The sequence below is a fragment of the Lolium perenne genome, chromosome 3 (genome assembly GCF_019359855.2).
Source record: "Lolium perenne isolate Kyuss_39 chromosome 3, Kyuss_2.0, whole genome shotgun sequence".
Classification (NCBI taxonomy): Eukaryota; Viridiplantae; Streptophyta; class Magnoliopsida; order Poales; family Poaceae; genus Lolium; species Lolium perenne.
This window is the reverse complement of record NC_067246.2, coordinates 313032353-313059642: the sequence shown is the minus strand read 5'-3', so window position 1 is coordinate 313059642 and position 27290 is coordinate 313032353. Positions and strand designations below refer to the sequence as shown.

Sequence of the window (27290 nt, the reverse complement as noted above, 5' to 3'; positions counted from 1 at the left end):
GTGAACTTCCGAAAAATGAAGTGAACTTCCCGAAAATGAAGTGAACTTCCCAAAAAAGTAAAGTGAACTTCCAAAAATAAAGTGAACTTCCCAAAAAAGAAGTGAACTTCCGGGAAAAGTAAAGTGAACTTCCAAAAAAACTAAAGTGAACTTCTGAGAAATGAAGTGAACTTCCCGAAAAATGAAGTGAACTTCCGAAAAAAGTAAAGTGAACTTCCGAAAAAAGTAAAGTGAACTTCCCAAAATATGAAGTGAACTTCCGACTAAAGTAAAGTGAACTTCCGAAAAATGAAGTGAACTTCCCAAAAAAATGAAGTGAACTTCCCAAAAAAGTAAAGTGAACTTCCGAAAAATGAAGTGAACTTCCCAAAAAAATGAAGTGAACTTCCGAAAATAGTAAAGTTAACTTCCAAAAATGAAGTGAACTTCCCAAAAAATGAAGTGAACTTCCAAAAAAGTAAAGTGAACTTCCGAAAAATGAAGTGAACTTCCCCAAAAATGAAGTGAACTTCCCAAAAAAGAAAAGTGAACTTCCGAAAAATGAAGTGAACTTCCCAAAAAAGTGAAGTGAACTTCCGAAAAATGAAGCGAACTTCCAAAAAATGAAGCGAACTTTCAAAAATGAGTTCGGCGGTATGTGGCGTGGGTTTGATAGTACGCGGGATGGAGTCGGCGGGAGGTAAGGTAGGGTGGGATCATCGAGAGGTGGTGTGGGTGGGATCTTCGGAAGTCGGAGGTGTGGGGTTGGTGGGTGGTGGTGGTGGGGTAGGGTCAACGAGATGTAGGGTGGGGTCGACGGGCGGTGGGGTTGGCGGGCGGTAGCTAGGTGGGGTGGGGTTGGCGGGAGGTGGGTGGGTTGGGGCCGGCGGAAGGTTGGATGGGATTGGGTGGTTGTGTCGGGTTTAGAAGGTCTTTAGAGATGGGTTGTAGAATACCTAGTCTATAACATCCGGGGGGGGGGGGGTTCTAGAATAGCTATTCTAGAACCACTCTTAAGGGGGGTTCGAGAATAGTCTTGCTCTATATATATATATATATATATATATATATATATATATATATATATATATATATATATATATATATATATATATATATATATCGACGCGGATTTTCTACCAAGGGTGGTAGTCGTGCATAGGGTAGCGGCCGTTGGATAGAAGGAGTTCTGATTCTACTCATGTCCAGATCAAATACCCAGGAGCACTTTCACTGAACGGCCGTTTGAGCTCCGTGATTGCATGGAGTCTAAAACGGCAGGAATAAACGTTGCCACAACTTTCCCACACCTTTTTTAACATCATTCGGACACATTGTGTCGGCTACGGTGGTGACTATCCGTCATGTGAAATTTTAGCCTTTTTTAGTCCTTTTGACAAATCACACCTATGACGTAGTTTGCAGAACCGTATGAAATGTGTCATTTTTACTAGTTTTCACACATTTTCGTCGGCACGGTATGGTTTAATAAAAATTATGTCCTACGGAAGGCCATGGTTTCGGCAACGGTCAAGGCAACCATCCATGTGCAATTTAGGTTATTTTACATGTTTTGACACATTGCAACGGTGACGGTACCTAGAGCCATACCGTATGGAATTTGTCTTTTTTACTCTTTTTCACACATTTGAGACGGAACGGTCCAATTTAAAACAATCTATGTCGTAATTAAGGACAGCCATGATCGTTGATAAGTGGTCGTTCAATTAGCCGCGACATTTTTTCCAATCGACCTGGTATAGGTTAGCTCTTATATTTTATGTGGTTCACCTAATATAAATTTTCTTCTAACGAAGAAGCTGCGGTTTTTCGATGGCAGATACTGATCACGGCTATGGTGAAGTACAAGGATAGAAAAAGGATGTGGTCGTTGGATGCTTTTCACACGTTAGCAAAAAAAAACCGTGACCGTGCTTTGTTTGTTGTTTTGGTATAATCTTTACCACGGCGTGGTTGAAATTTTGGTACGACCCATACCGTAGTATGGTTGTCGTTTTGGAATTTTTCCGTGCCCACGGTCGTTTTTCTAGGTACAAACCGTGACCATGGTCTAGTTGTGGTTTTGGTATTTAAAAAAGGTACTGTGGTGGATCGGTTGACCATGGTCTGGTTGTGCTTTTCTAACTGTGGACGATGAGGCTAAACTGAAAAAACATTACACATACATGAGCATAGTTCGTCTTCCATAGATCTAAAATTGCCAACGCAATTGTGTACAGTGTATTGCAGATCCAAAAACAATCTTGATAACTTTGTTGTTGTTTACATTGCGCTCCAACTAGATCGAGATATTAAACTAGGATAATGACTGAATTCGTGTTGTTTTAAGTGTGCTTTGCACATGGCATGATGGTCTTACAAACTTTCGCTGGATTCGTGTCGACGTGCGTGGTAGCTGTTTACACATCGCTGCAGCTCTTCCACCAGCTTCAACAGGACACAATTAGGAAATTAAGGAACAGACTAACAGATCCATGTATGGCAACATATGAAGAAATTGCCAAATAAAAGGCCACCATCTAGCTAGCAGGACAATAGAAAAGATGAAACTTCTATTGCAAAGGAAAACGAAGAAAAACTGATTGAAACAGCCCCTGATTTGCATTGATAGTTAAAGCAACAACAGCTCAAATTGAACATCTACATGCAGGCTCAATGTTTGCGCTCCGGACGAATTAGATAAAGCAACCCAAGGTAATTGCCTGGAGTATACCTAAGATATTATAATGCCACCGTTCCTCGATCGTTGTTGGAGCCAGGTCCAAAAAGTTATGTTCTGCAAGCAGGTGGAGTCCAGAGGTGCTCGGTGGATCCGCCTCTGTAATTGGGGACAAAATCAAACTAAAATCCAACAAATACGCAACACAATGATGCACGATAGAGAAAACAGAAAGGATCAACGCCACACCGTACCTAGAGGTTGAAGCCTACCTGCGTGCTACGCCTGCGGCGATCTGGGGTTGCCCCCTCTCACCACGATGCCGCCCGCAGCAACGAGATGCCATGTTGCCCGACAGGGATGGCACACGAGGTCATCAAGCCGCAGAGTCCATGACAGCGCCGCTGAGGCAACCGGCCGCTTGCGTAGGCACCGAGGCCGCCCGTTGCTCACCACGCCTCAAACCGCCTAGATCCACAGCTGTAGCTGCTCGCGCCCGCCATGATCCCCAGATACTGCTCGCCGCCGCCATAAACACCAGCTTCAGCCGCTCTCCGGCCACCGCAGGGGTCTTGCCTGTAACCCTCATCACTATGTAATGAAAAAATAGCCCTAAATAAAAGTCTCATGTAGAAGGATTATCCTAAATAAAAATTCTAGTTTGTAGAAATATTTGAATTCATAATTCATAACCAGTATGCATTAATACCAATTTATATTTTGATTTGGTACTTCCGCATATAACCTAGCATGCCGACTAGCACTAGATTGGAGATACTATTGCAGCCAACAACTAAGAAACTATGCAGAAATACTGATGTCAAGCTTCATTTTTTGACAACAAGAAAATTGCGAGTAAAAGTGAACGATTGCGAACAAAAAACAATGAACAACGGGAAAGAAAAGACCATCCCTTGCTCATCAAATGGTAGAAATGGGGTGGTACTGAAGAGTACATGGGTACTATAAAGAAATAGGCAGCGCTAATCACGGGTTGCATACCACCAAAATCACCAAGGAAGCAAGGACGCATCTGCATGATAAAAATGGAAATTACATCTCCAAAGCAGCCTCTCACCACGGTTGGGATGATTTAAATCACAAACAATAATTATGGAACAGCTGTGATGCTACATGATAACTAAATATCAATAAAAAATTGACTGAGAACAGAACCATCAGCTGTTAAGTAGCCCTGATTGATAAGCTACTGTCAGGCACCAATTACAAAAATACTCCATAAAAGGATTATGGTTTTAACCAAAAGATGGTCAACTCAAATCAATTACGTATATTAGTTTGACCAGCAAGAATAGGATTCATAATGCAACTATGCCATAAATTACAGTACTCCGTATTTATTTTGATTAAACCTACCATAAATTATAGTATTTGTTTTGATTAAAACAAGAGTCACTCGTACACCGCATGTTTACCGACATAAAACACTAATCTTTTTTTACGAATGAAAATCCTTAAATCATCCCGGCCATCGCTGGTGGAGGACGTCGGACGTGCGGGCATGCGAGCAACGACCCTTTGGGCGATGGCTGCTCTGCTCTGCCCCGACGGATCATATGCTACTGGAATATCCTCAATGATAATTTTGCCAGATCTAAAATACATTTGTGATACTGAAGCAGGGTCGGTCCTTAAATGCAAAATCTGATAAGCTAATAACACGATCAAAGGTGGACGCAAAGAAACTAACAGATCATGCTCATCTATTTTCAAGCACATGAAAATGTTATAACGAGGAAGCTGAAAAGGTGAACAGAACTTTCAAATAACCAGGTTATGTCACAGGGATAGCATAAAAAACAAGAAAGAACCGCCAAATTGATAAACGTATATTTCCAAATAACAAAAGGTATCACCACCTAGCAAACAACATGCACAAGGATCATATGCTAGCGTGGCAGCAATATACAGTAATCCATAACAGCATATCAAAAGTGCGACCTATTCTGATCAACATGAGAAAGTGAACAGAATTTTCAGCTGAAGAATTTTTCTTTGGCGAAAACTGAATCATTACGAAGGTAAAAAAGTACGACTACTAGTACTAAACATGGATTTATTTTATCTATATTGAACAAGTATGATCATCGAGAAGATCAAATTGACATCTAAATCTTGCAGTTGTGAAAACAAATCTCAACATGTGACTAAAGATGAATAGGAACTATATTTCTCAGTTCTCACTCCTTAACCTTCACGCCAAGGCCTGCCAAACGTAAGACGCTTTTAGTGAGAACAATGCACTACAGAGCCATGGGGCAGTCATTGTACGCCAGCTTCTAGCCGGAGTAATGCACAGCAGAGTCATGGGCAGTCGTTGTATGCAGCTTCAATAGCTAAATCTAATTTGTAATTTTCTGAAACAATTTCGTATAAACTATGTAGTTAATCCATAAACAATTTTCTGGAACAAATCGACTTTGAACGGTAACTAATTAACTATATGTGGCCGTGGTGAGATAATATCAACATCTGAGATTTACACAAAGTAAACTGTTGATGTCGGGCGGTCATTGCTATGTGCTTGCACTGCCTCAACCTTTTCACATCAAAGCTCCACACGGATTTGCAAAAATAATGATGGACCTGAGCATCTGAGGGCAAAGAGAACATGTTGCTTACCAAAGGTGTCCGGCGAAAGCTGTTGCTCGCATGGTTGCAGACCTTGGCGACCTGCCCTTTCTGAGAAAGCGATCAATATGCACGACAAGAAGATGCGACGTGGATGCAGATGCCGCCCGCCTGCAACACGCCACGCACCATGTCTCCATTGCCGCCAACGAGCACGCCGCCACCGATTGGGCCGGCCGATCACGACGCATGCGCTCGCCGGCCGCCGCTCAACCGCCCGCCGCCGCGTGCGCTCCGAGATGGGGAGGGGGGGGGGGGGGAGGGGGGATCAGGTGACGGGCGATGTGGGTAGTGGGATCAGGTGACCGAGAAGCTAAACTGTCGGGGTAAAAAAAAATTTACGACCCAGCCCAACAAAAAAGGCTCGATGGAACGGAACCGGGTGGGTACGTGGCTCTGTATATGACCAGGGTGCAGAATTACTTATTCTGCTCCCAGGGTATCAAGTGCCACAGCATACATTGAGATCGAAACGCACCTGGGTGCTACGCCCGTGGCAGTGCCGGGACAGCCCCCGCTCTCCACGACGCCGATGCAAGCGCAACGCCGCTGTCAGCCACCGCACGCCGCGCTGCCCGAAAGCAATGCAACACAAGCTCCCCACGCGGCGAAGTCCACCACGGCAATACGGCAGCGCGCGGGAACAGCCGCAGACGGCAGCGGGGGGGCTCCGGCCAGCGGCGCTGGTGGTCGTTCCTCCAATCGCCAGGGAGGATAGGAGGCCATGCCCCTTACGCCCGCGTGGTCCAGGAACTGAAGCCGACTCGACGCCGCCGAGGATAGCCGATGCCCGCCGGAATCAGCAGCTGCAGCCGCTCGCCGCCCGCCGCCGGCCGTCGGCCGCACGACGCCTCCGCCTGCCACAAATCAGAACCGCACGCACGATTAATTTGGCGGATGGGGGCGTAGCTCTCAGACCCCACGACCAGAAAAGGCAAGAAACCGTCAATTGTAAAAAAAATACTCCTTACATTAGTTGGGGACTGGTAGGATCAATTCGGTTCGGCACACGCCCAACTCGCTTGGTGGAGGCTGACTGGCTCGTCCGGCTGGGTCAAACGACCGGGATGCAGACCCAGGGTATCTAATAGAGTTTCTATATATATATAGCTATGCACCACCTCATGGCCATCCGATATAGTGGGCAGAAAAATGAAGGGGTGTAGATTACCATGGCTGGCAATGGAGTGAACCTAACGGCTGCTAACTTCACGTTTGTAGACGTTGGACTGCTCAAGCGATGGTAGATGTATCTGTAATGTGGACGGTAATACATAGGGTATTTCCAAAAAATGATAGCTCATTCATATGAAGAAAAATTGTGCTACGTATTTTACTGCAAGCGTAGTTTGCAACATGGATTGTAATACAGTTGGAAATTCGTTCAGTGTTAATAAGAAGCAAATATCTGGCAATAGAAAAATCAGTGCTAATTTTGTTTGTTCTGGTTATGTTATAATGAACTGACATGTGTTCGATAGAAGAAAAGAACTGACGAATGGTCTAGTATATTTCAACCAATTTGTCTTACGGAAGATATAAGATTTTGCTCCTTCTGTATGAGAAACAGTGACCAGTGTACGTATTCACTTCGAATTATTTAGATGCTGTCCTATCTATGTCATGGTTTGTACTCAACCATGCGTTTCGAGGTGTCATTCTGATGAAAGCTTGAGGAACACCATTTTATTTGTGCAAGGAAAAGGCAAACGAAGTGAACCATGCATGTGCACTATGCAAACTGACAATAAAAATACATAACAACTGGACATTCCTCTTTGACGTGGTTTTTTGTGTATGCTTCACGCCATCTCTCTTGTCCTTCTACCGTCCATCTTTTCAAAAATACATAACAACGGTCGGATTGCTCTTTTTGTCTATTCATTCTCATTCATTCTCATACGAACTAACTTTTTCGTAGGAAGTGAAGGTAACCTGTAGCTCAATTCTAGAAGACTAAAACTGAAAGCATGCATCTATACTTCTGAGAACCAATCCTGTCATGAACCGTGATGAACGGCTCGTCCGTTCGTGTATTTGAAATGCCATAGGCTTGTATTTGTATACTGAGTTTAGCCATGTGCAAAACTGACAGCCAGTTTAGGCAGAAGGATGTATCCCAATTCAAAAACTACAAATGCAAAAGACGTACAAGCAAGACACAATCTTCCGTTATATCCTGCTTTGTACATCAAGCAGCTAACAGACTTACACGCAACAATCACCAAGTAAAGAAAACAAAATAGAAGTTGCAACCAATCTTTATTTTGTATAGGAGCTTTTTTCTGCCACCAAGCGAGAGTGTGCCTGAAGTTTACTTGCTATGATCTGTAGCTCCGGAGGCAGCGAGAGCCGTGTCAGCTTGGCTTGGAACTTGACCATCCTACCGTCGTCTGGCAAGACAGCCTTGGCGACGTCGAGCTTGTCGAAGCGCACCATCCACGCAGGGAGAAGCATGGTCCTGGCAGGGTCAAAGATCCTGGTCCCGGACATCACTTCGGCAGCTGCAGATCTTCCAGCAGCTGAGCAAGTAGGAGGTGATCAACGCTGAGCTGCGGCATAGGAGCCGAACAGGAGACACATGGATGCAACACGACTGCACAAGTACTCGGTGATGAAGAATCCTGTCAGTGTTCCCGCCAACGCCGAAGCGACCATGCACATGGCTCCCCACATTGGCATCGTGTAGTGCAGCCATCTCAGGTAGCCGCCTCGTGGGGTGCACGCCGCGGCCTCGTCCCCGCCATCCAGACGCTGCCGCAGATAGTCCATCAGGAGCAGCACGTCTACGACGTACAGGGCGATGACGAGGAGGGAATCGCCCGAAGAAGCATTCTTCGTCACCATGGCAGCGCCAGTGCAACCGCACCTTCGTGACGGGCAGCGACGGTAATAGCCACATCATTTTCCCGTCGTCATGGACGTGGTTGGTCTTGTTGGTGGAGTCGTCGGCAGCGAGCGTGGGTACCGCCACCGAGTCAAACGTAGCCAGCGGCTCCATCCCGTGGCGCGCCGCCACTCTGTGGAGCAGCATGACGGCGAGCGTGCGTACCGCCACCGAGTTGAACGCCGCCAGCTGCTCGCTCTCGTAGCGCGCCGCTGGATGCCGACGGAGATCTCCTTGACAGTTGACTTGACACGGAGTCGGCGATCTTCTCTTTGGGTGGCAAAGTGAAATCTGGATTGGCATGTGCATGTTTTGGTGTGGCTGGCTGGCTCGTGTTGCAGCTCGCTTGGCTTGTTAAAATCTCACTAGGCGAAGTCGAGTGGATCATATGTGTGTAAATTTTATGCTGATATACTTTCTAAAACTGGTCTCCGTATAATAGCGTGTGAACAAAAAAAAAGGCTGGACGCCACACGCCAATCTGAATGCAAATCCGAATGCATGACTGGTGGTCTGGCATTTTGGTTGGTACGATGGATTTTGTGATGTGTTGATCGATGCAAATTGCAATTCAAACTGCACTCTGTTGGGCCATACATTTGGCGTTCGGACTGGCACAAAGGATGGCTTGAAGTCTGCTCCCGATGTGACAGCGTCTAGTAGTTCCGTTAGGTTTTTGTGCTCTCACGTAGTGGAATGGTGCTCTCTATAGGGGATCAAACGGCTGGATGAGTGTGCACAGCTAGCCACGCGGGTAGCCCACTATTTTGCATATATATATATATATATATATATATATATATATATATATATATATATATATATATATATATATATATATATATATATATATATATATATATATATATATATATATCGACGCGGATTTTCTACCAAGGGTGGTAGCTGTGCATAGGGTAGCAGCCGTTGGATAGAAGGAGTTCTGATTCTACTCATGTCCAGATCAAATACCCAGGAGCACTTTCACTGAACGGCCGTTTGAGCTCCGTGATTGCATGGAGTCTAAAACGGCAGGAATAAACGTTGCCACAACTTTCCCACACCTTTTTTAACATCATTCGGACACATTGTGTCGGCTACGGTGGTGACTATCCGTCATGTGAAATTTTAGCCTTTTTTAGTCCTTTTGACAAATCACACCAGTGACGGTAGCCGGTAACCGTATGAAATGTGTCATTTTTACTAGTTTTCACACATTTTCGTCGGCACGGTATGGTTTAATAAAAATTATGTCCTACGGAAGGCCATGGTTTCGGCAACGGTCAAGGCAACCATCCATGTGCAATTTAGGTTATTTTACATGTTTTGACACATTGCAACGGTGATGGTACCTAGAGCCATACCGTATGGAATTTGTCTTTTTTACTCTTTTTCACACATTTGAGACGGAACGGTCCAATTTAAAACAATCTATGTCGTAATTAAGGACAGCCATGATCGTTGATAAGTGGTCGTTCAATTAGCCGCGACATTTTTTCCAATCGACCTGGTATAGGTTAGCTCTTATATTTTATGTGGTTCACCTAATATAAATTTTCTTCTAACGAAGAAGCTGCGGTTTTTCGATGGCAGATACTGATCACGGCTATGGTGAAGTACAAGGATAGAAAAAGGATGTGGTCGTTGGATGCTTTTCACACGTTAGCAAAAAAAAAACCGTGACCGTGCTTTGTTTGTTGTTTTGGTATAATCTTTACCACGGCGTGGTTGAAATTTTGGTACGACCCATACCGTAGTATGGTTGTCGTTTTGGAATTTTTCCGTGCCCACGGTCGTTTTTCTAGGTACAAACCGTGACCATGGTCTAGTTGTGGTTTTGGTATTTAAAAAAGGTACTGTGGTGGATCGGTTGACCATGGTCTGGTTGTGCTTTTCTAACTGTGGACGATGAGGCTAAACTGAAAAAACATTACACATACATGAGCATAGTTCGTCTTCCATAGATCTAAAATTGCCAACACAATTGTGTACAGTGTATTGCAGATCCAAAAACAATCTTGATAACTTTGTTGTTGTTTACATTGCGCTCCAACTAGATCGAGATATTAAACTAGGATAATGACTGAATTCGTGTTGTTTTAAGTGTGCTTTGCACATGGCATGATGGTCTTACAAACTTTCGCTGGATTCGTGTCGACGTGCGTGGTAGCTGTTTACACATCGCTGCAGCTCTTCCACCAGCTTCATCAGCGCCACGCGCGACGTGCCACCGTCACTCACCGCTGCCTTCGCCGCCTGCTGAGCCCAGGAGGCCTTCTCCCGCATCTTCCGCCCTTCCTCGCCGGCGTCCATCAGCCTCCTCACCTTCCGCTCCACCGCCACCCTCTCGACGACCGTGCCCCCGGCGACCTTGACGACCATCATCCTGACACAGGCGCTGATGATGTCCGCGACGTGGTATGCGTTCAGGTGCTGCTCGGCCATAATCGGCCATGCCAACACAGGCTTCCCCGCCGCGAGGCACTCCATCACCGAGTTCCACCCGCAGTGGCTCACGAACCCTCCCACCGCGCGGTGAGCCAGCACGCTTCTCTGAGGCACCCACCCGCGGACGATCCGTCCGCGCGGCCCCACCTCCACCGGCGGTGACCACGCAGCGGACCGCACGGCCCAGAGGAAGGGGTGGCCGGACTGCACCAGCCCGCACGCCAGCTCGTCGAGCTGCTCGTCGGAAACGTAGGCATGTGTGTCGAACGACACGTAGATCGCTGTCTCTGGCCTCACCGCCCTCTCGTCGAGCCATGGTAGACAGCCCTCGCGCTCCGGCATGTCGCCGGCGGCGAGAAACATCGGGCCGACCAGCCAGGCGCGGGCGTCCGGATGGTAGAACAACATCAGGGCCGCCACGTAGTCCTCGTCCACCGTCGCGAAGCTGTTCACCAGCACGACCCAGCTGCGCTCGTCCGACTCGCCGAAGTGGTCGATGATGAACCGGCTCACCGGGTCCTCCAGGTCCAAGATCTTCGTGATCGTGTCCGGGACCTCCGCCAACGTGATCCTCACGTGCTCCGGCATGCGGGCCACGTGGAAGCTGGCGCCGTGCTCCACGCTTGGCGGCGGTGGCGGGCTCGCGATTAGCGACTTGCACATGGCCAGGGAGAAGCACGAACACGATGCGGTGGACACCAGCATCGGCCGTGACGCCGTGCGTGAACCCGAGGAAGAAGTCGGAGATGAGCACGAGCGGTGGGGACGGGAGCGACGCCATGAACTCGGCGAAGGGCTCCCGCAGCATCGCCGTCGCGTTCAGGAACGTCGGGTAGAGGGCCGGGCTTGGCAGGTTGTCCGTGGACTCGACGCCGATGCCAAATTGTTGATGTAGCCCGTGAGAGGAGCGAGACTCATGACTACGGTGTTGATGTAGCCCAATGCCAAATTGTTGATGTCGGTCATCCCTTTCGGTCCGTGAAAAGAAAAAAACCAAATCGACACATTGCTATCGGCTGCGGTGAAATACACGAATTGAAAAAGGGTGATGACGTTGGATGCTTTTCACACGTAGTCACGTTCACGGTGGCTAGCTCCATGCCGTATGAAAAAAATGTGCTTTTTTTTACTTGTTTTCACACATTTGTGTCGGCCACGGTCCTGGTTGTAGTACATGGGATTTAAAAAAAAAGGTGATGCCATGCTACATATCCACACGTGGTCAACTCCAAAAAAATGCCACACCGTGACCGTCGATTTATTGTTGTTTTGGCAAAATATTTGCTACGGTTTGTATGAACCGTGGTGTTGTTGAGATTTTTGGAAATTTACCGTCGGGCGGTTTCTTTTCCTATGGTACAACCCGTGTCCGTTGCTGGTTGTTGTTTTGGTATGGTTAACTAACGGAGGGGATTGTTTGGAATGAGAATATAACGAAAATGTCTAACACCGTGTGCTCCTTTTGTGCTCCCTATATAAGATCTAATGGTTGGATGTGTGTGCATAGCTACCACCCTTGGTAGCCCACTATTTTCCATATATATATATATATATATATATATATATATATATATATATATATATATATATATATATATATATATATATATATATATATATGTGGGAAATAGCCACCTAACATGGTGCATAGCTACACACGGCCATCCAACCGTTGGGCGAACTTTTTCCCACTCCACCTTAACCCCACGCTCCCTCTAATAAAATAAGAAAAAAATCAGCTCGGGATCCCCAGTTCCCCACCACCACTCTCCTATTTTCCTCCCCAACCACGACCTCCATCGTTGGCATCGTCGAGCTCCCCCGCCGCCGTCAGCCACCACCTGGAATCCCACCGTCACGGTCGGCTATGCGATCAGTCCGCCCCAATCTACCATCGCCGACGGGGCACTGTGCCGGGCGCCCCATCCCCCGTCCACTTCCTTCCCGGCGCCAGGTCGCGTCGCAGCTCCGCCTCCTTCCCATGCCACGACGTCAAGGCAGATCCGTGCCGCCCTCCGTACCATCTTGGAGCAGCTCCAACCCCCACCGCCCAAACCACCTACCACCGTGCCTACCACGGCCGGCGCGCCGAGCGGAGCTGGAGGCGGGCTAGTGCGCCCCCAAATCCCGCATCATGTCTATCGTGGACTTTGGCGTCGCCGGTATCCTTCCACCGCGCCGGCCCGCACTTCCCACCACGCCGCCCCAAGATTGGTCGCATGATTTTTCTCCAACTCTTTTTTTTCAATCTGGAGCTTGTTGTGCTCCTGACCAGATCCCATGTTCGAGACGCCAAGAGGGGGTGGGCAGATGCTCAACCGCGCCGTACCGCCTCCATGGGCACGGGTCTGCGGCCATCACCGGGCTGCCCGTGACTTCCGCAGCATCCTCCTCGAGCATGCCATGGACCACTACGGAAGATGACCAGGAGGGGCTCGGCTGACGGTCAACTGCGCCGTCCCGCCTCCATGGGCACGGGTCTGCGGCAATCGCCGGGCCGCCTGCGACCTCCGCACCGTCCTCCTCGAGCATGCCACGGACCACTGTGGAAGATGACCAGGAAGGGGCTCGGCACAGGGGTGGGATTCACGTCTACGAATTTTTTTTTTTTTTGGCGGATGCGTGTTCCAGTTCGTGCTTTTTTTGCGGCCTCCGAATCTGGTCAGGATTGCGTTGCAGACTATTGGAGATCGTTGTCGATGGACTATTTTTTAGACCCCACATTTTGTGCAATTGAATGAAAGATCAATGTTGCAGATCTATTTCTTCAGGCTGAATAATTTCTTTTCCGATCTGAAATTTGCATAGGAGTATCATGTTCTCCTGGTCTGGTGCTCAATGAATTAACGACGGGAATCTTTCTGTCGATCCTCAGCTAATCGTGATCTAAAATTGCGATTTGGTTCGGACTTGTCCAAAGATTTACTCTATTTTTTCCGTTTGTAAAATCCCTGTCAGTCTCTTGGAGAAACAGAATTAGCCTGTCCTCAAAGTTCATCCATGTGGAGATTATTTTTTGGGGTTTCCTTGATTAGTAGCCGTTTGGATTTCGGAGTTGCTGTCTGATCCGGTAAGATCTACGCTCGACCCTTTATTTTACTCTGGGAATAGATTAGAAAAGTAACAGGTCCCTCAAAAAATCACAGCTACTAGTATGTACTGTATGTGAATCGCCACATTCTCAGCCTTTTTCTTGAGCTAGCCATGGAGTGGGTTCAAACTTCAAACGAGAGCCGACATCCTCCTGCCATATACGTTAAAAAAATAGGCATGGGTGAGTGACGGCAATGAGTAACGGCAATAGACGGACGCACGAATCTACAGGAATCATCTAACGACAACCACCGCGTGCGCAGCTATCACCCTAGTTAGAAAATCCGCGTCGACCAGCACTATTCTGCAACCGGTTGCAGAATAATATTCTGAGCACCGACTTGTACTTCCCTGAACACAAGGTTGTACTTTCCGGATAACAGGGTTCAACTTTCTGTCGAACTTACCTGAACTTCCCGTTTTCTTCAGAGGTACTGATTATATCTCGAGTTTCTCAACCATTTGTCGGAACTATGCAAATGATATACCATTGGATAGATAATGAAAAACCGCAACTTTTTCATGTTCACACTTTTCACAGATTTTGCACGGTTTAAATTTAATTTTGAAAATACGAAAACGCTTCTATATGGCCAGAAAACGAACTTTTAGTTCAGTTTTCGAATCACTTATCGAAACTGTGCAAATGATATACCGTTGGAAAGATAATGAAATTGCGCAACTTTTTCATGTTTTATGTTTTTTCAGAATCCTCATAGTTTTTGAACAATTTTAAAAATACCGAAATTCGGACGTACTCAAAAACGAGCGGACAGTAATTTGGATGAAAATTTTCAACCGTTTGTCGGAATGATGCAAGTGATATGGCGTTGGAAAGCTATGGACTAGGCGCAACTTTCTTATTCGAATTATTTTCTCTAATTCCTTACAGTTTAAGAGAATAACTCCAATTACTGTCCGCCCGTTTTATGTGACGGGCACCGAATGATTTCCCCGCGATTTCCATTCGGAATATTTAAACAATGGAAATGATATACGGTTGGAAAGCTGTCAAAATGGCGCATCTTTTTTGTATTTACCATTTTTGCCAAATCCGAACGGTTTAAAACTAATTTTAGAAGTTTTGAAATCATGTTTTCGGTATATTTTGTGGGATAACGGTTTGAATTTGATGGCTTAGATCCATTTATTTGTTGTAAATGTTGTAGGTAATGAAATTAGACATATACTCTACCATATAAAGCTTTTGGTGACAATGATTGAAGTGGTTGGTGATCAAATCGATGAGATTTGAACAATAGATTTCCGCCCCGTAAAAACAGAGCATTGAACTTCCCTCGACACGAACTTGCACTTCTAGGGAAATGCGGTTGTACTTCTCAGCGCTGTTTCACGAAAGTGTTCATTAAAATTACTATAAGTTTCTCATACGGTGTCCGTTTGAGGTCCATGGCCACACAAAATGCTCAGCACAACCACGCGCATCTGAACTTCCCACGACATGTTCTTGTACTGCTTGGCCTTCGTGGTTGTACTTCCTGGAAATGTTTTCATACTAGTGTGTTTTACAAAAACTAGCATGTGTGCTTCAAAATGATAATGTTACATTGTCCCTATATTCTATTTTAAGAGATTATGCACTTCCCGGATCTTAATATTTGAACTTCATGATTTGCTATGTGAACTTATGTGGGGGTATTTTCTACATGTAATTACCGCTTGTACTTACTGTTGTCTCCGCCTGTACTTCTCAGAATCACTGCTCGTACTTCCTTGCAGATGACGGTATTATTTTGTTTTTTCTACATTTGGACTTTGTCGGGTTTCTTATACTTTCTATATTAAGTGGGTGTATTGCTTGTGTTGAATGGTTGTACTTCTCATTGTCAAATATATGAACTTCTTTACGGGTGATGGGATTTTTTTTTTCTATGTGAACTTAGGTGTGAGTATTTTTCTTTGAACACTTTTAATTCATGTAATTACCGCTTGTACTTCCTGTTGTCTCCGCATGTACTTCTCGGAATCACTGCACGTACTTCCTCGCAGATGACGGGATTATTTTGTTTTTTCTACATTTGGACTTTGTCGGGTTTCTTGTACTTTTCTATATTAAGTGGGTGTACTGCTCGTGCCGAATGGTTGTGCTTCTCGTTTTCAAGTAAATGAACTTCCTTGCAGGTGACGGGATTATTTTTGTTTTTTGTACTTTTGGATTTTGTCGGTTTTCTTGTACTTCCTATATTAAGCGGGTGTACTGCTCGTGTTGAATGGTTGCACTTCTCCGCATCAACTATTTGAACTTCCTCACGGATGATGGGATTTTTTTATGTTTTTTTCTAGATTTGGATTTTGTTGGTTTTCTTTTACTTCCTATAATAACTGCTTGTACTGCTCGTGTTAAATGGTTGTACTTATCTGTGTCTAGCATTTGAACTTCCTCGCGGATGACCGGATTATATTTTTTTATTCATTTGGATTTTCTCGGTTTTCTTGTACTTCATATATTAAGCAGGTGTACTGCTCGTGTCGAATACTTGTACTTCTCAGCGTCAAGTAGTTGAACTTCCTCGTGGATAACAAGATTATTTGTTTTTTCTACATTGGTTTTCTAGTACTTCCAATATAAAGTAGGTGCACTGCTCGCGCCAAATAGTTGTACTTCTCAACCACAACTATTTTACCTTCACTCCGGATGACTAGATTATTTTATTTTTTCTCCATTGGTTTTCTGGTACTTCCAATATTAAGTGGGTGCACTGCTCGCACCAAATGGTTGTACTTCTCAGCCTCAACTATTTGTACTTCCTTGCGGATGACGATATTTATTTTTAGTTTTTTCTTCATTTTGTTTTTTCTACTCTTGCCGGCGTGGAGGAGACCTGGGGAGGTCGCAGCCCTCCCGGCGATGGAGGGGACCTAGGAAGGTCGCATCCCTGCTGGCGGCGGAGAACACCTGAGAGGTCACCGGGCTGGGTCGCCGGTGGTCGGAGCACCGGGCTAGGTCCCTGCTGGCGACGGAGGAAGCAGGAGGGTCTCCGGCCGCGGGGAAGAAGAGAGGCCGACGGCCATGAGGAAGAAGGGCGGGAGGCGGCGGCACGCGAGACCTGCAGGCAGCGGCGACCCTCGTGGCGGCGGCGCAGGGACCATCCAGGCGACGGCGCGCAGATCCTCGAGGCGGTGGCCGCGCAGTGGCCCTCCAACCAGCGGCGAAGGGGGCGTCCGGGCGGAGTTGGGGTTGGGGATGGTCGTCCGGCGTGTGTACTTCTTGGACTGTGGTTATTATACTTGCTTTCATTTACTAACATGTACTCCCTCCGGTCGTCTTTAATCGACGCGGGATTAGTTTTAGATATGTACGTAGAGAGCGTAGTGGCCGCGTCGATTAAATCAGGTTAGAGGTAGTACTTTATAAGGATTAACTAGCTATACATCACAAAATATTACCATGAGCTGCCTTGATGTTTATTTGTTCTTCCAATAATTATTTGTATGTAGTTCTCAAACTTTGCTGATTGAACTTCCCGCATATTTATTTCCTTTATTTTGCGATATTTCTAAAACCTTCACATGCGTTCTGCCCTTAGTAATACGCTGAAAAACATTTGTTTAATCAGTTCTCAACAATGTCTACTGTCCGATGTGTACTTCCAAAATCCATGTGATGTGTTTTAACATTCTCTCGAAAAAATTGTTGTAAGCGAAAAGATAAAGAAAAAGTAGGACAGAGCCCAATGCCTCTCAGCGGAGCCCCTTTTCTTCTAAGGACTTCATTAGTGATAATCCAAAAATGAACAAACGGAAAAGATGAATATACAAAAAAATAGGCCGTTCAAATAGTTACAATTACATGTAAACAGAACACAACCAAAGATTACATGGTTCAACTTTCATTCATCGCTGTTTACCATGCTACTCATTTCCAAAATCCGCACAACCAAAAGCCAAGAAAAACGCACAACTAAGAAGCATCTGCGTTATGCAACACGAAAAATAAGAAATGCTAGGACAAAGTACATGCGCCTCGGTGAGGAAGATCAGTGGCTGCAGCACGGCAGTGCAGTGGTGTTGGACTCTGGGAGAGAGGCGGGTGGAGAGAGACGGTTTCTCGCTGAAGGCGTCGGTGCTGGAGGGAGGCACGGAATCTGTGGCACGGAGGGACGGTGTTCCCGTGGTCGACTGGGGCTGGCGACGAGTGTCTGCCGGCGTGCGGACTGCGGCGGCGTGTGTCCGACGACGGGAGATTGGAAAGGGGGATCGGGTGAGGTCGGGGATGAACGGGACGGCCTCCTTCGCCTCGTGCCAGTGCAGCGAGCTCGCCAGAATCCCCCCGATTCACACACACCCCGACCAGCTGGGGAGAATGGCAACGGCAGTTGCGTCGATGGAGAAAGTGGTGATGTCGCAGAGGGGTCAGGGGCCGGCTAGCGCGCGGTGTAGCGTTGGAGGCGAGATTCCATCGGAGTCGCGGGGCTGGTGGCGGAGTCGCCGGGGCGGCGCTGGAGGTGGAGAGCGGGGCCGGCCTTGGCGTTTCGAGTTGGAGGCGGGGGTCGCTGATGCGGCGTTGGAGGCGGGGACCAGGGAGCAAGGAGGGCGAGCGGCGGTGGCGCTATCTGCGCAGGTTCTGGCGGCGGGCTGCGGGCGGCGGGCTTCCCTGCGGCGGCGGCGCGCAAGCTACTGCTGGTGGCGGCGGTCACGGCAGAGACCACGAACGCCGGCAGAGGGAGGGGTGGGGGCAGGGGCACGCCGGCGGTAGATGGTTGGTGGGATCGGGGATGGGCAGTGCCTATGAGGAAAGAGGATAGGGACGATGGGATCGGGCGGTATTTTCTTTTCTCTGGATCGTTCCTTATAGGGTCGGCCGGTGCTCAGAATAATATTCTGAGCACCGGTTTCAGAATAGTGCATCCCTATATATATATATATATATATATATATATATATATATATATATATATATATATATATATATATATATTATTTTTTACGATGTATGCTGTAGGTATATATTACTTGTATTCATAAATATAACAATACAGAGTTGGTACACATATAAGCGACCGAACACAAAGAGAATACAATTGTAATACGGTTGTACACTGCCATTACCGCAACTACTAAGCACGCACGATGTTTAACCCGTAGCAACCCACGGGCATATTTCCTAGTTAAATCTCAAATTATTTATAACTATTTAGTTACCAAATATTCTCTGCATGACAACATTTTTCCGTATTTCAGCCTAAGATCTTGATCTTACGATTTCTTAAAGCATGCTTGATTGCGATGAAACATGAGGTTGTACACTACCGGACAATAGTTTTCCACGTCATTATCAATCTAGCTAGGGGCCAAAAAAGTGAAAGCATTATTACATCGTTTTATTATAGAGGCAGAAAAAATCTCAAGGTGATAGTTGTGATTCCTTTTATTCATGTATCTCAGTCGACTAGCACTTCTTTTCTTCTCATATTTATACATACATATAGATCTTCTACATGTATGCATGAAGAAATTCGGATAGGATCCTCTAGCAGTTTCTGATGCAGATACATTTGCGCCAAGGAAGGTCACCAACACACTTGGCACTGCCGAAACCCTCGACGAAGCAAACGGTTACGCAACTAGCGGTCTCCTCACACAACCCATAATACTTGTGGCTCTGTGCCTCACACTGCCTCGCCAAAGCTATATGCACTAATCCCTTGTTCTCTGCACAGAAAAATTAACTAGTTGTCTCACATAATTTTAGCAGTATTATTAGTTATATCAACTCATGTAGTTCTAATACATGATTATAGCAGTACTATCAGCTATCTCATATAGTTCTAATTGTAAGCATACCTGTTGCCAGAAAAACCAGGAAGGTGATCAGAAAAACCTTCATGGGCAGATCCATTATTGCGGATTTCTTATAAAAGGTTAAGATGTTTACATGAGGATGGGGGTTTGGTTATTATATATAGATGTAGCAACACACATATTTCCTTGTTGCTTCTAGGATAAACAAACAGTTTTGTAGGGTAGTGTAACTAACATGAGAAATAGTAGCCGCAAAATGAACATGTGAGGTTTACTTTACGTAGTTGAAGGGGTGCCCATTGCCTTGTCCACGTAGCAGGGACTAGGTTGCTTCTAGGATAAGCAAAAAGCTTTGTAGGGTAGTGTAACTGACAAGAGAAACAATAGCCGCAAAATAAACATGTGAGGTTTACTTTACTTAGTTGAAGGGATGCCCATTGCCTTGCCCACGGAGCAGGGACTAGGTTGCTTCTATGATAAGCAAACAGTTTTGTAGGATAGTGTAACTAATATGAGAAACAGTAGCCCCAAAATAAACATGTGAGGTTTAATTTACGTAGTTGAAGGGATGCCCATTGCCTTGTCTAGGTTACAAGATGGACTCTTGTGCCCTAAAACGTTCTCCTGACACAGTAAATATAATGGCTCGGCTATCAAAAAAGATAAAGTGGTCCAGCCAATCTGAATTTGCTCAATATCCCTTTGTTTAGGATGTTTTCGGTGTAACACTGAGCACACATTCACGCAACATACTGAAAAGAATTGACTCAAAAGATTGATTGACGAAATCATTACAACATGTTCGCTGCTAAATGCTAATGGATATATAACTTTGAAAAAAATAACCTACCTTAGCTGATATACATAGAACGTCACTAACATTACATTGCTAATGAATCTTCTCCAATTGGTGGCCAATCAGCACAACATACAACAGCTGAGAAGGCTACTTACCAAATCTGAAGGCAAAACTCAAGGGGGAATTCACCAAAATGGTAGCGATTTTATCTAGACCACACGCAGTTACAGTAAGAAGACACACAACTTTTTGATTCACAACTCATCTATACCTATATAAAGCTGACCCTTTTTGCTCAAACTTCAGCGTTTTGGAAACTGTTCACATTGGCGTTCTATCCAATCTAGTATCGACGCGTCAACATGTCCCTGTTTTTCGGTTACTGTGGATGCAGGCGGTTTTTTAATTGTTTGTTTTGTCTCTTTTTTCCTTCCGTGCTGAATTACATAATAACCGACACTGTTTCGGTTACCTTCCCCGTTAATATGGCTTCCTACAACGTTTCCTTCCTATACGTCTACCTCAATTCCCGGTTTTCCGCTTCCAGCGTTGACCGGTCAAAGCCTTGTGGACATTCGACCAGAGAGTTCCATGACCGCCGTTTCGATTCGCGAGAAGAAAAGGAGAAACTGCTCTCCTTCTAAACCGCCGCCCACATCCTCTCGGGGCGGCGCCCTCCACCCCTCTCTGGCCTCCTCTTCCTCATGAGATGGTTGTGGCATGGAGGTGAAAGTCGCCGGCATGGATGTGTTTCCGGAGGAGCAACACCGAGGACACCACCTCACGTCGAAAGGAGCCAAGTCAAAGGGTTCCGTCGACGCATGGAGGATGTCGTGCAGCGTCACCGACGCGACCACGCGGCCCTATCGCAGGGAGTCCGTGCCATTGGGACCGGCGGTGTGGCCGACTGTGGTTCTTCTGCTACGTAGCATGTTGGGACGTACGTTAGGGATCTGGTCGTCGGCGTGGACGCCCATCTTCCTCATCGCCTTCTCTAGCTCCACATCGGCGCCGTGGTTTGCATGATGTTATTCCTGATCTAGGTGTTGGCCGAACCCGGTTGCTGGCTCTCTACGCTCTTCACCTGGATGGAGTGCTAGGTCTTCGGATTGTGTTCTCGAACATGGCAGAGGAGGTATTGCCCGCTACAAAATCCGGCTCCTCTTTTGGCTGTTGCCCATGGTGGCTATTTGCCATCTGCTTAGGGTACTTCTGGACGTGGTCTTCCAGCCAAGTTTCTTATGCCTTGCATATGTTGTCTAATCTATAGGCTCGTAGGCAGGAGATAAGGTTAGACAAGAGTCTCGGTGTTGAAGAGAATCCTGACGCCCCCAAGTTTCTTAAGTCTTGCATATGTTGTCTGATGTATAGGCTCGGAGGCAGGAGATAAGGTTAGTCGACAATCCCGATGTTGAAGAGATTCCTAAAGCCACCGGTGGTGGTAAAATCCTCTTCTATCTCTGCTGAAGTTTCTCCTGCCTAATTTGTTAGGGCATCTCCAACGGGCGACGCAACGGACGCTGAGTGACCTTTTGCATTCGCCATGACCGAAAATGCGTCTAGACCATGCTCCGGCGGGGCGACGCAAAGTGATCAGGTCGTCTGCGGCGACGCAAACCTGGCCCAAATATGCGCCAGTTTTGCGTCTCCGCGGTCGCGCCTAGCGTCCTCCTTTTCTTACCCGGTTCCGCATGTCAGGGACTGCGAAATCGAGCGTTTCAATTTGCTTCTTTTTCCTCTTCTTTGCTTCCCTAGTGCGACGCCACCACCCCAACCCCACCCGTCGCCGTCCCGCCGCAGCGCCGCAGTACTCGTCGATGGCTCGGTTCTCGCCGCGCGGGTGAGCATGATCGTAGTCGGGGTAGGCTCCGGCGTGCACCTGTCGCCTGTTTTGGGGCCAAACGTTGCCGGTTGCGCCACCCGGCCTCGCCGTCCACGACCTGTTCGATCAATTGCGCCGGTAGGTTTCTTACTCGTGTTTTCGGCGCTATTGTGCGCATCCATTGATGCGCAGTTTGTACCCACGCATATGGACATATGGCAGATGCTGGACAAGTTCCGCGCGGAGGTCGTTGACTCCTCTTTCGACGAGGAGTCTGATTAGTCGCCGCAGACATTGGCTACTGCTGCGGCCTCCATCCTCCACGAGTTCAATTCAAACCAGGCGCCAGTGCGCCGGGGCTCTGTCAAGGGATACTCAAAAAACCTGCCGCGCAACAGAGTGGAAGGGCACCTCCGGCTCCACAGGGACTACTTCCACCGCACCGATCCGGTGTTCAAGGAAAAAATGTTCCGACGCCGGTACAAGATGTCAAGGGAGCTATTCATGGTCATTCTACGGGGCGTCAGAAACTACGACCCCTACTTCCAATGCAGTCCTGATGCAAGAGGTGCGCTAGGCTTCACCTCCTACCGAAAATGCTCCGCGGCTATTCGCATGCTATCATATGGAATGTCTGCTGATATAGTCGACGAGTATCTTCGAATGGGTGCGAGCACCTGCCTTGAGGCCATGTACAGGTTTTGTCGAGGCGTGATTGCCGTGTTCGGACATCATTAGTGTAGGGAGCCAACTGTTGAGGATACAAGGCGGCTGTTGTCTATCAACGAGTCTAGAGGGTTCCCAAGAATGATTGGCAGCATAGATTGCATGCACTGGAAGTGGAAGAATTGCCAATTTGGATGGCAGGATCAGTACAGCGGGCATGTGGAGGGACGGACTGTCATTCTTGAAGCTGTCATATCTCAAGATTTATGGATTTGACATTCATTCTTTGGCATGAAATTTTGAAATTTGAACAATTTTTTAGCTCAAACAATTTTTGAAATTGAAGATTTTTTGAATATGAACAAATTTCAAATTTGAACGATTTTCAGATTTGAATATTTTTTTAAATTTAAATGATTTCCAGATTTGAACATTTTTTGAATTTGATTTTTTTAGATTTAAATATCTTAAATTTGAACAAAGAGAAAAAAACAGATAAGAAAAAGAAAAAGAAAAAACGAAAAAGAAAAAGAAAAATAGAAAAAACGTGAAATGAGCCAACCCGGCCGGCCCATACCGCGCGCGGCGGCGCGCGATAACAGCCGACCTGGTCGGTGTATAGGAATTCCCCTGCGGCACTGCCCATCGACCGACTGCTCGATTGCCAAAGAAATCTGGCCAGCTACGTCTTTCCACGGTCTAAAAAAAAATTGCCTACATGTTTGTTCAGGGGATCTCGAAAGAATTTTGCAACTTCCGGTCACAGGTTAAATCCACTTGACATAGAACATATATATCCTTTTATTTACTCTCTTCCTTTTTTCGCTTTTTTTTTTGTTTCTCTTTCTTTCCACGAACACAACACTTCATTGAATAATATATGAAACCAGTTTTGTGAAGATAACACTATAACTAAAGCAAATAAATGTTTCCACTACCAAATTATTGTATAGAAAAATAACCATAGATAAGAAATTATTGGACTTGGTAAAACCAAACACACCAGACACAAATTGATATAGATAATAGTCATATCATTTGAAGTTCCGAGCCGATAATAAAATAGATCATTACATATGATATATCTCTTATAAAGCAAAACTTCGCTAGAGTGTCACAACACCAACCAAAAATGTGTATCATGCCGTTAATTGGTCTTCTACTTCTACACCACGAATGGGTACACTCGCTAACCAACAGTTTCAGTGATCTGTTGATACCTTTCGGGGTACGATGCCACCTTTTTATCAGCTCCTCGACTCTCATCTTCAGTGTCTGGTTCTCTTCCTCCACGCAATGCCGCCTAACGCAAGAATTATAGCTATCACGATTAAATCAACGCATGTTCAAAAGATAAGCTCCCAAGAATCAACGTCATACTACATGCTACACAATTTCCTAGTAAATTTCAAAGATAGTAGCCAGCTCCATAGCAAGAGATCGGTCGGAAAAATCGTGAAGGACGTATGGACGTGCTACGTACATGAAGCAATTGACAATCAGGATCCGGCTCAGCATGCATGCGAGAGCTAAAATCTTTGTGGGTTTCCGAGCAGCTACCCTGTCAGTATACGAAGTGATGAGCTTCCACCCAGAAGATGTGTCTCACGCTCCGCTCCGCTCCTGCCTGGGGCGACACCTACGGTGAGGGGTTCACCACGGTTCTCTCGCGCCGCCGCCGCCGTGCCTGTGCGAGGGCCTTCGGGAGTCGCGCGCACAGGGACGCTGGGAGCTCGCGGAGGAGGTGCTCACGGCTTCTTCGCCGCCGGCTGATTCCGTCTGCCCGCTTGAGGAGTTCGGCACTCTGATGCGGCCGGCGGTCCGGCGGATCTTGCCCAGCATGGGCCCATCCTCGACTCTACCTGGGGGGTAGAAGGTCTTCATCCTCTCCAGCAATCTTCGGCGGCGGGGGCCGCCGTAGAGCGCCCTTCCTCCTCCCGGCCGCCGCTGCCGCAACTCGACGATGGTGAGGCTTTTCGCCCTCTTCCGACTGTGCTGCTGCAGGGGAGTTGCCCACCGCCGGAAGCCGCCGCCCTCAGATCCTCCGCGGTGGGGGATCTGGACTAGTAATCCTCCTGCACCTCGCCGCACGCTATGCGTGTGGGAGATCTGCTCATCCCACTGTCGGCGAGCCTTGGGCCGCCCGATTCCGCCCCGCCGCCTCCGTTGCCTCGGGCGTTAGGGTTTCCCCCGAGGCCACCTCCTGTGTGGGCTGATGGGCCGGCCTAGGTGGTGGAGGCCCATTCGGCCCGGTCCAGTGCGGTCGAGTGGGGGACGGTGTGCGATGGGGGTGGGCACGTGTCCGGCTCTTCTCATCCTGCGGCTGAATCGCAGTTAGGGTTTCCAGGGGGAGGATTCCGATTTTGCCCCTTGACCGCCGCCGGTACTTAAGTGGTTTTGGTTACCACTTGGAACCCTAGATCTCGACCGTGCCTTCCCTGCCCCTCCCAGAGACATTCGACGCAACCTCTCCCATGCCAAATCGCTCGTGTTCTCCTCCTTCCCGGGCGCTGGGAACTGCGGCCGCCTCCTTCCCATGACAGCATTGCTCCGAATTTTTAGCCTAAGATATAGATCACATGTTTCTAGTAGAGCACTTGATTGGGACGAAACAGGAGGTCACACACTACCGGACAATAGTTTTCCACGTCATGATCAATCCAGGGGTGAAAAAAGTGACAACATTATTACGTCCTTTTACAATGGAGGGCAGGGAAATTCGCAAGATGATCGATATGATTCCTTTTATTCATGTATCTCCTCCGAATAGCGCTTATTTTCTTCCAATATTAATACATACATATAGATCTACATGTATGCATAAAGAAATAGGGGTCCTTTAGCAGTCCCTGGTGCAGAAACAGCGGTGCCGAAACCCATCACACTTGCCACCAGTGAAACCCTCGGTGAAGCAAACATTTCCGCAGTTAGAGTCGCTCACGCACGGCCCCTTATACTTGTGGCTCTGTGACTGGCACTGCCTTGCCAAAGCTATCGGCACTAATCCCTCCTCTGCACGGAAAAAATAACTAGATGTGTCACATAATTTTAGCAGTATTGTTTATGTCATATCGTTCTAATACATGATTTTACCAGTACTATCAGCTACTACCTCCAAGTTCAAAAAAAAAAAAAAGCTACTACCTCCGTTTCAATTTAAATGTCGCAGCTTTGCGTAGGTATGAATGTATCTAGACGTATTACAATGTATAGATACATTATAGATAAAATTGTGATACTTAGTTTAGAACGCAGGGAGTATCTCATAGTAGTTCTAATAGTAGCATACCTGTCGTCAGAAGAACAAGGAAGATGACCACAAAAACCTTCATGGGCAGATCCATTATTGCGATTTCTTATGAAAGGTTAAGGTGTTTAGATGAGGATGGGGATTCGGTTGTTAAATATATAGTTGTAGCAGCACACAGATTTCCTTGTTGCTTCTAAGATAAGCAAATAAATTTTTGTAGGGTAGTGTAACTGACATGAGAAAAGGTAGCTGCAAAACAATGTGAGGTTTATGTATTTGAAGGGGTGGCCATTGCCTTGTCCACGTAGCAGGCACTAGCATGTCAGTTGAGGTTATAAGATGGACCTCTTATGCCCTAAAATATTCCCGTGACACGTAAATATAATGGCTCAGCTGTTAAAAAAAAAATGGTCCAGCCAATCTGAATTTGCTCTCAGTATCACTTTGTTGCCGGTGCAAGAGCATCTCTACCATACATTTTAAATTAGTTAAACCCTCTAAAGATTTTTGGGGCGCGTCGGACATTTTTTCGTTCCCAGTCGTGCACCCTAAACCTCACTTCTGTCTGGCGCGGCCCAATACAGTGTCTGGCGCCTCGAGCCCGTTCCCGCTCCATAGGGGATGCTCCGGACGCGCCAGACAGAGCGAGAAGCGAGGCGGGGAGTGGCGGTCCCGGCGCGTCATTGACCCATTGAAATTTAACAAGACTCCCGCCACATCGCGCCCTCCCGCCACTTTCCGCCACCAGACACACATTTCTCTACCGTGCCTAAAGATTTCACCCCTCCTACCGATTCATTTCTCCCTCCCGCCGCCGATTTCATATCTCCCTCCCATCGCCACTACCCTCTCCCAGCCATGGCACCGACAGGCCCCAAAAAAGTGGCCAACAAATCAGCCACCAAGCCACCGGGCAAGGAGGCAGTGACGAAGGGGCCGAAGGCGCCCTTCACGAAGCCGCGGAAGGCGTCGGAGGCGAGGACGAAGCCGGACGGCTAGACCGATGAAAGGTGGCGGCAAGACTGCCTGCGGCGTAAGTTGTCGATGGCGGAGCGGAGGGGGTGGCGGGTGGTGGAGCAGGAGAATAAGACGGCGGCATCGCTTGCGCAGCAGAAGGCCGCGCTAGCTACGTGTCTCGTTGCGACCACCGCGAGCCAATGGAGTACATCGACCAGCGCGTACATTCCGGGAGTGACGTCCCCGTCGACACCCGGTTTCTTCAGCGAGGCTGTGATACGTCTCCAACGTATC

At 47.1% G+C, this 27290-nt stretch overlaps 1 protein-coding gene, 1 long non-coding RNA gene and 1 pseudogene across 3 annotated transcripts; all 3 read right to left on the bottom strand.

The window, feature by feature from the left end:
- Nucleotides 1–2442: 2442 nt before the first annotated feature.
- LOC139838627 (uncharacterized) lies at nt 2443–6379 on the bottom strand. Of its 2 annotated transcripts, none has more exons than XR_011756222.1 (4): nt 6283–6379; nt 5303–6168; nt 2914–3692; nt 2443–2818 (listed from the first exon to the last, which is right to left on the bottom strand). It is a non-coding gene; the product is annotated as an uncharacterized lncRNA (long non-coding RNA). The 2 variants fall into 2 exon arrangements; XR_011756223.1 differs by having other exon boundaries at nt 2932–3692.
- A 3949-nt stretch (nt 6380–10328) lies between these two features.
- Nucleotides 10329–13178, bottom strand: LOC127340276 (scopoletin glucosyltransferase-like; annotated as a pseudogene).
- A 12278-nt stretch (nt 13179–25456) lies between these two features.
- LOC127338833 (defensin Ec-AMP-D1-like) lies at nt 25457–26163 on the bottom strand. Its single transcript, XM_051364800.2, has 2 exons — nt 26079–26163; nt 25457–25801 (listed from the first exon to the last, which is right to left on the bottom strand). Exons 1-2 carry the CDS (start codon nt 26131–26133, stop codon nt 25629–25631), a joined length of 228 nt encoding a protein of 75 aa, XP_051220760.1. The 5' UTR covers nt 26134–26163; the 3' UTR covers nt 25457–25628.
- Nucleotides 26164–27290: the final 1127 nt, after the last annotated feature.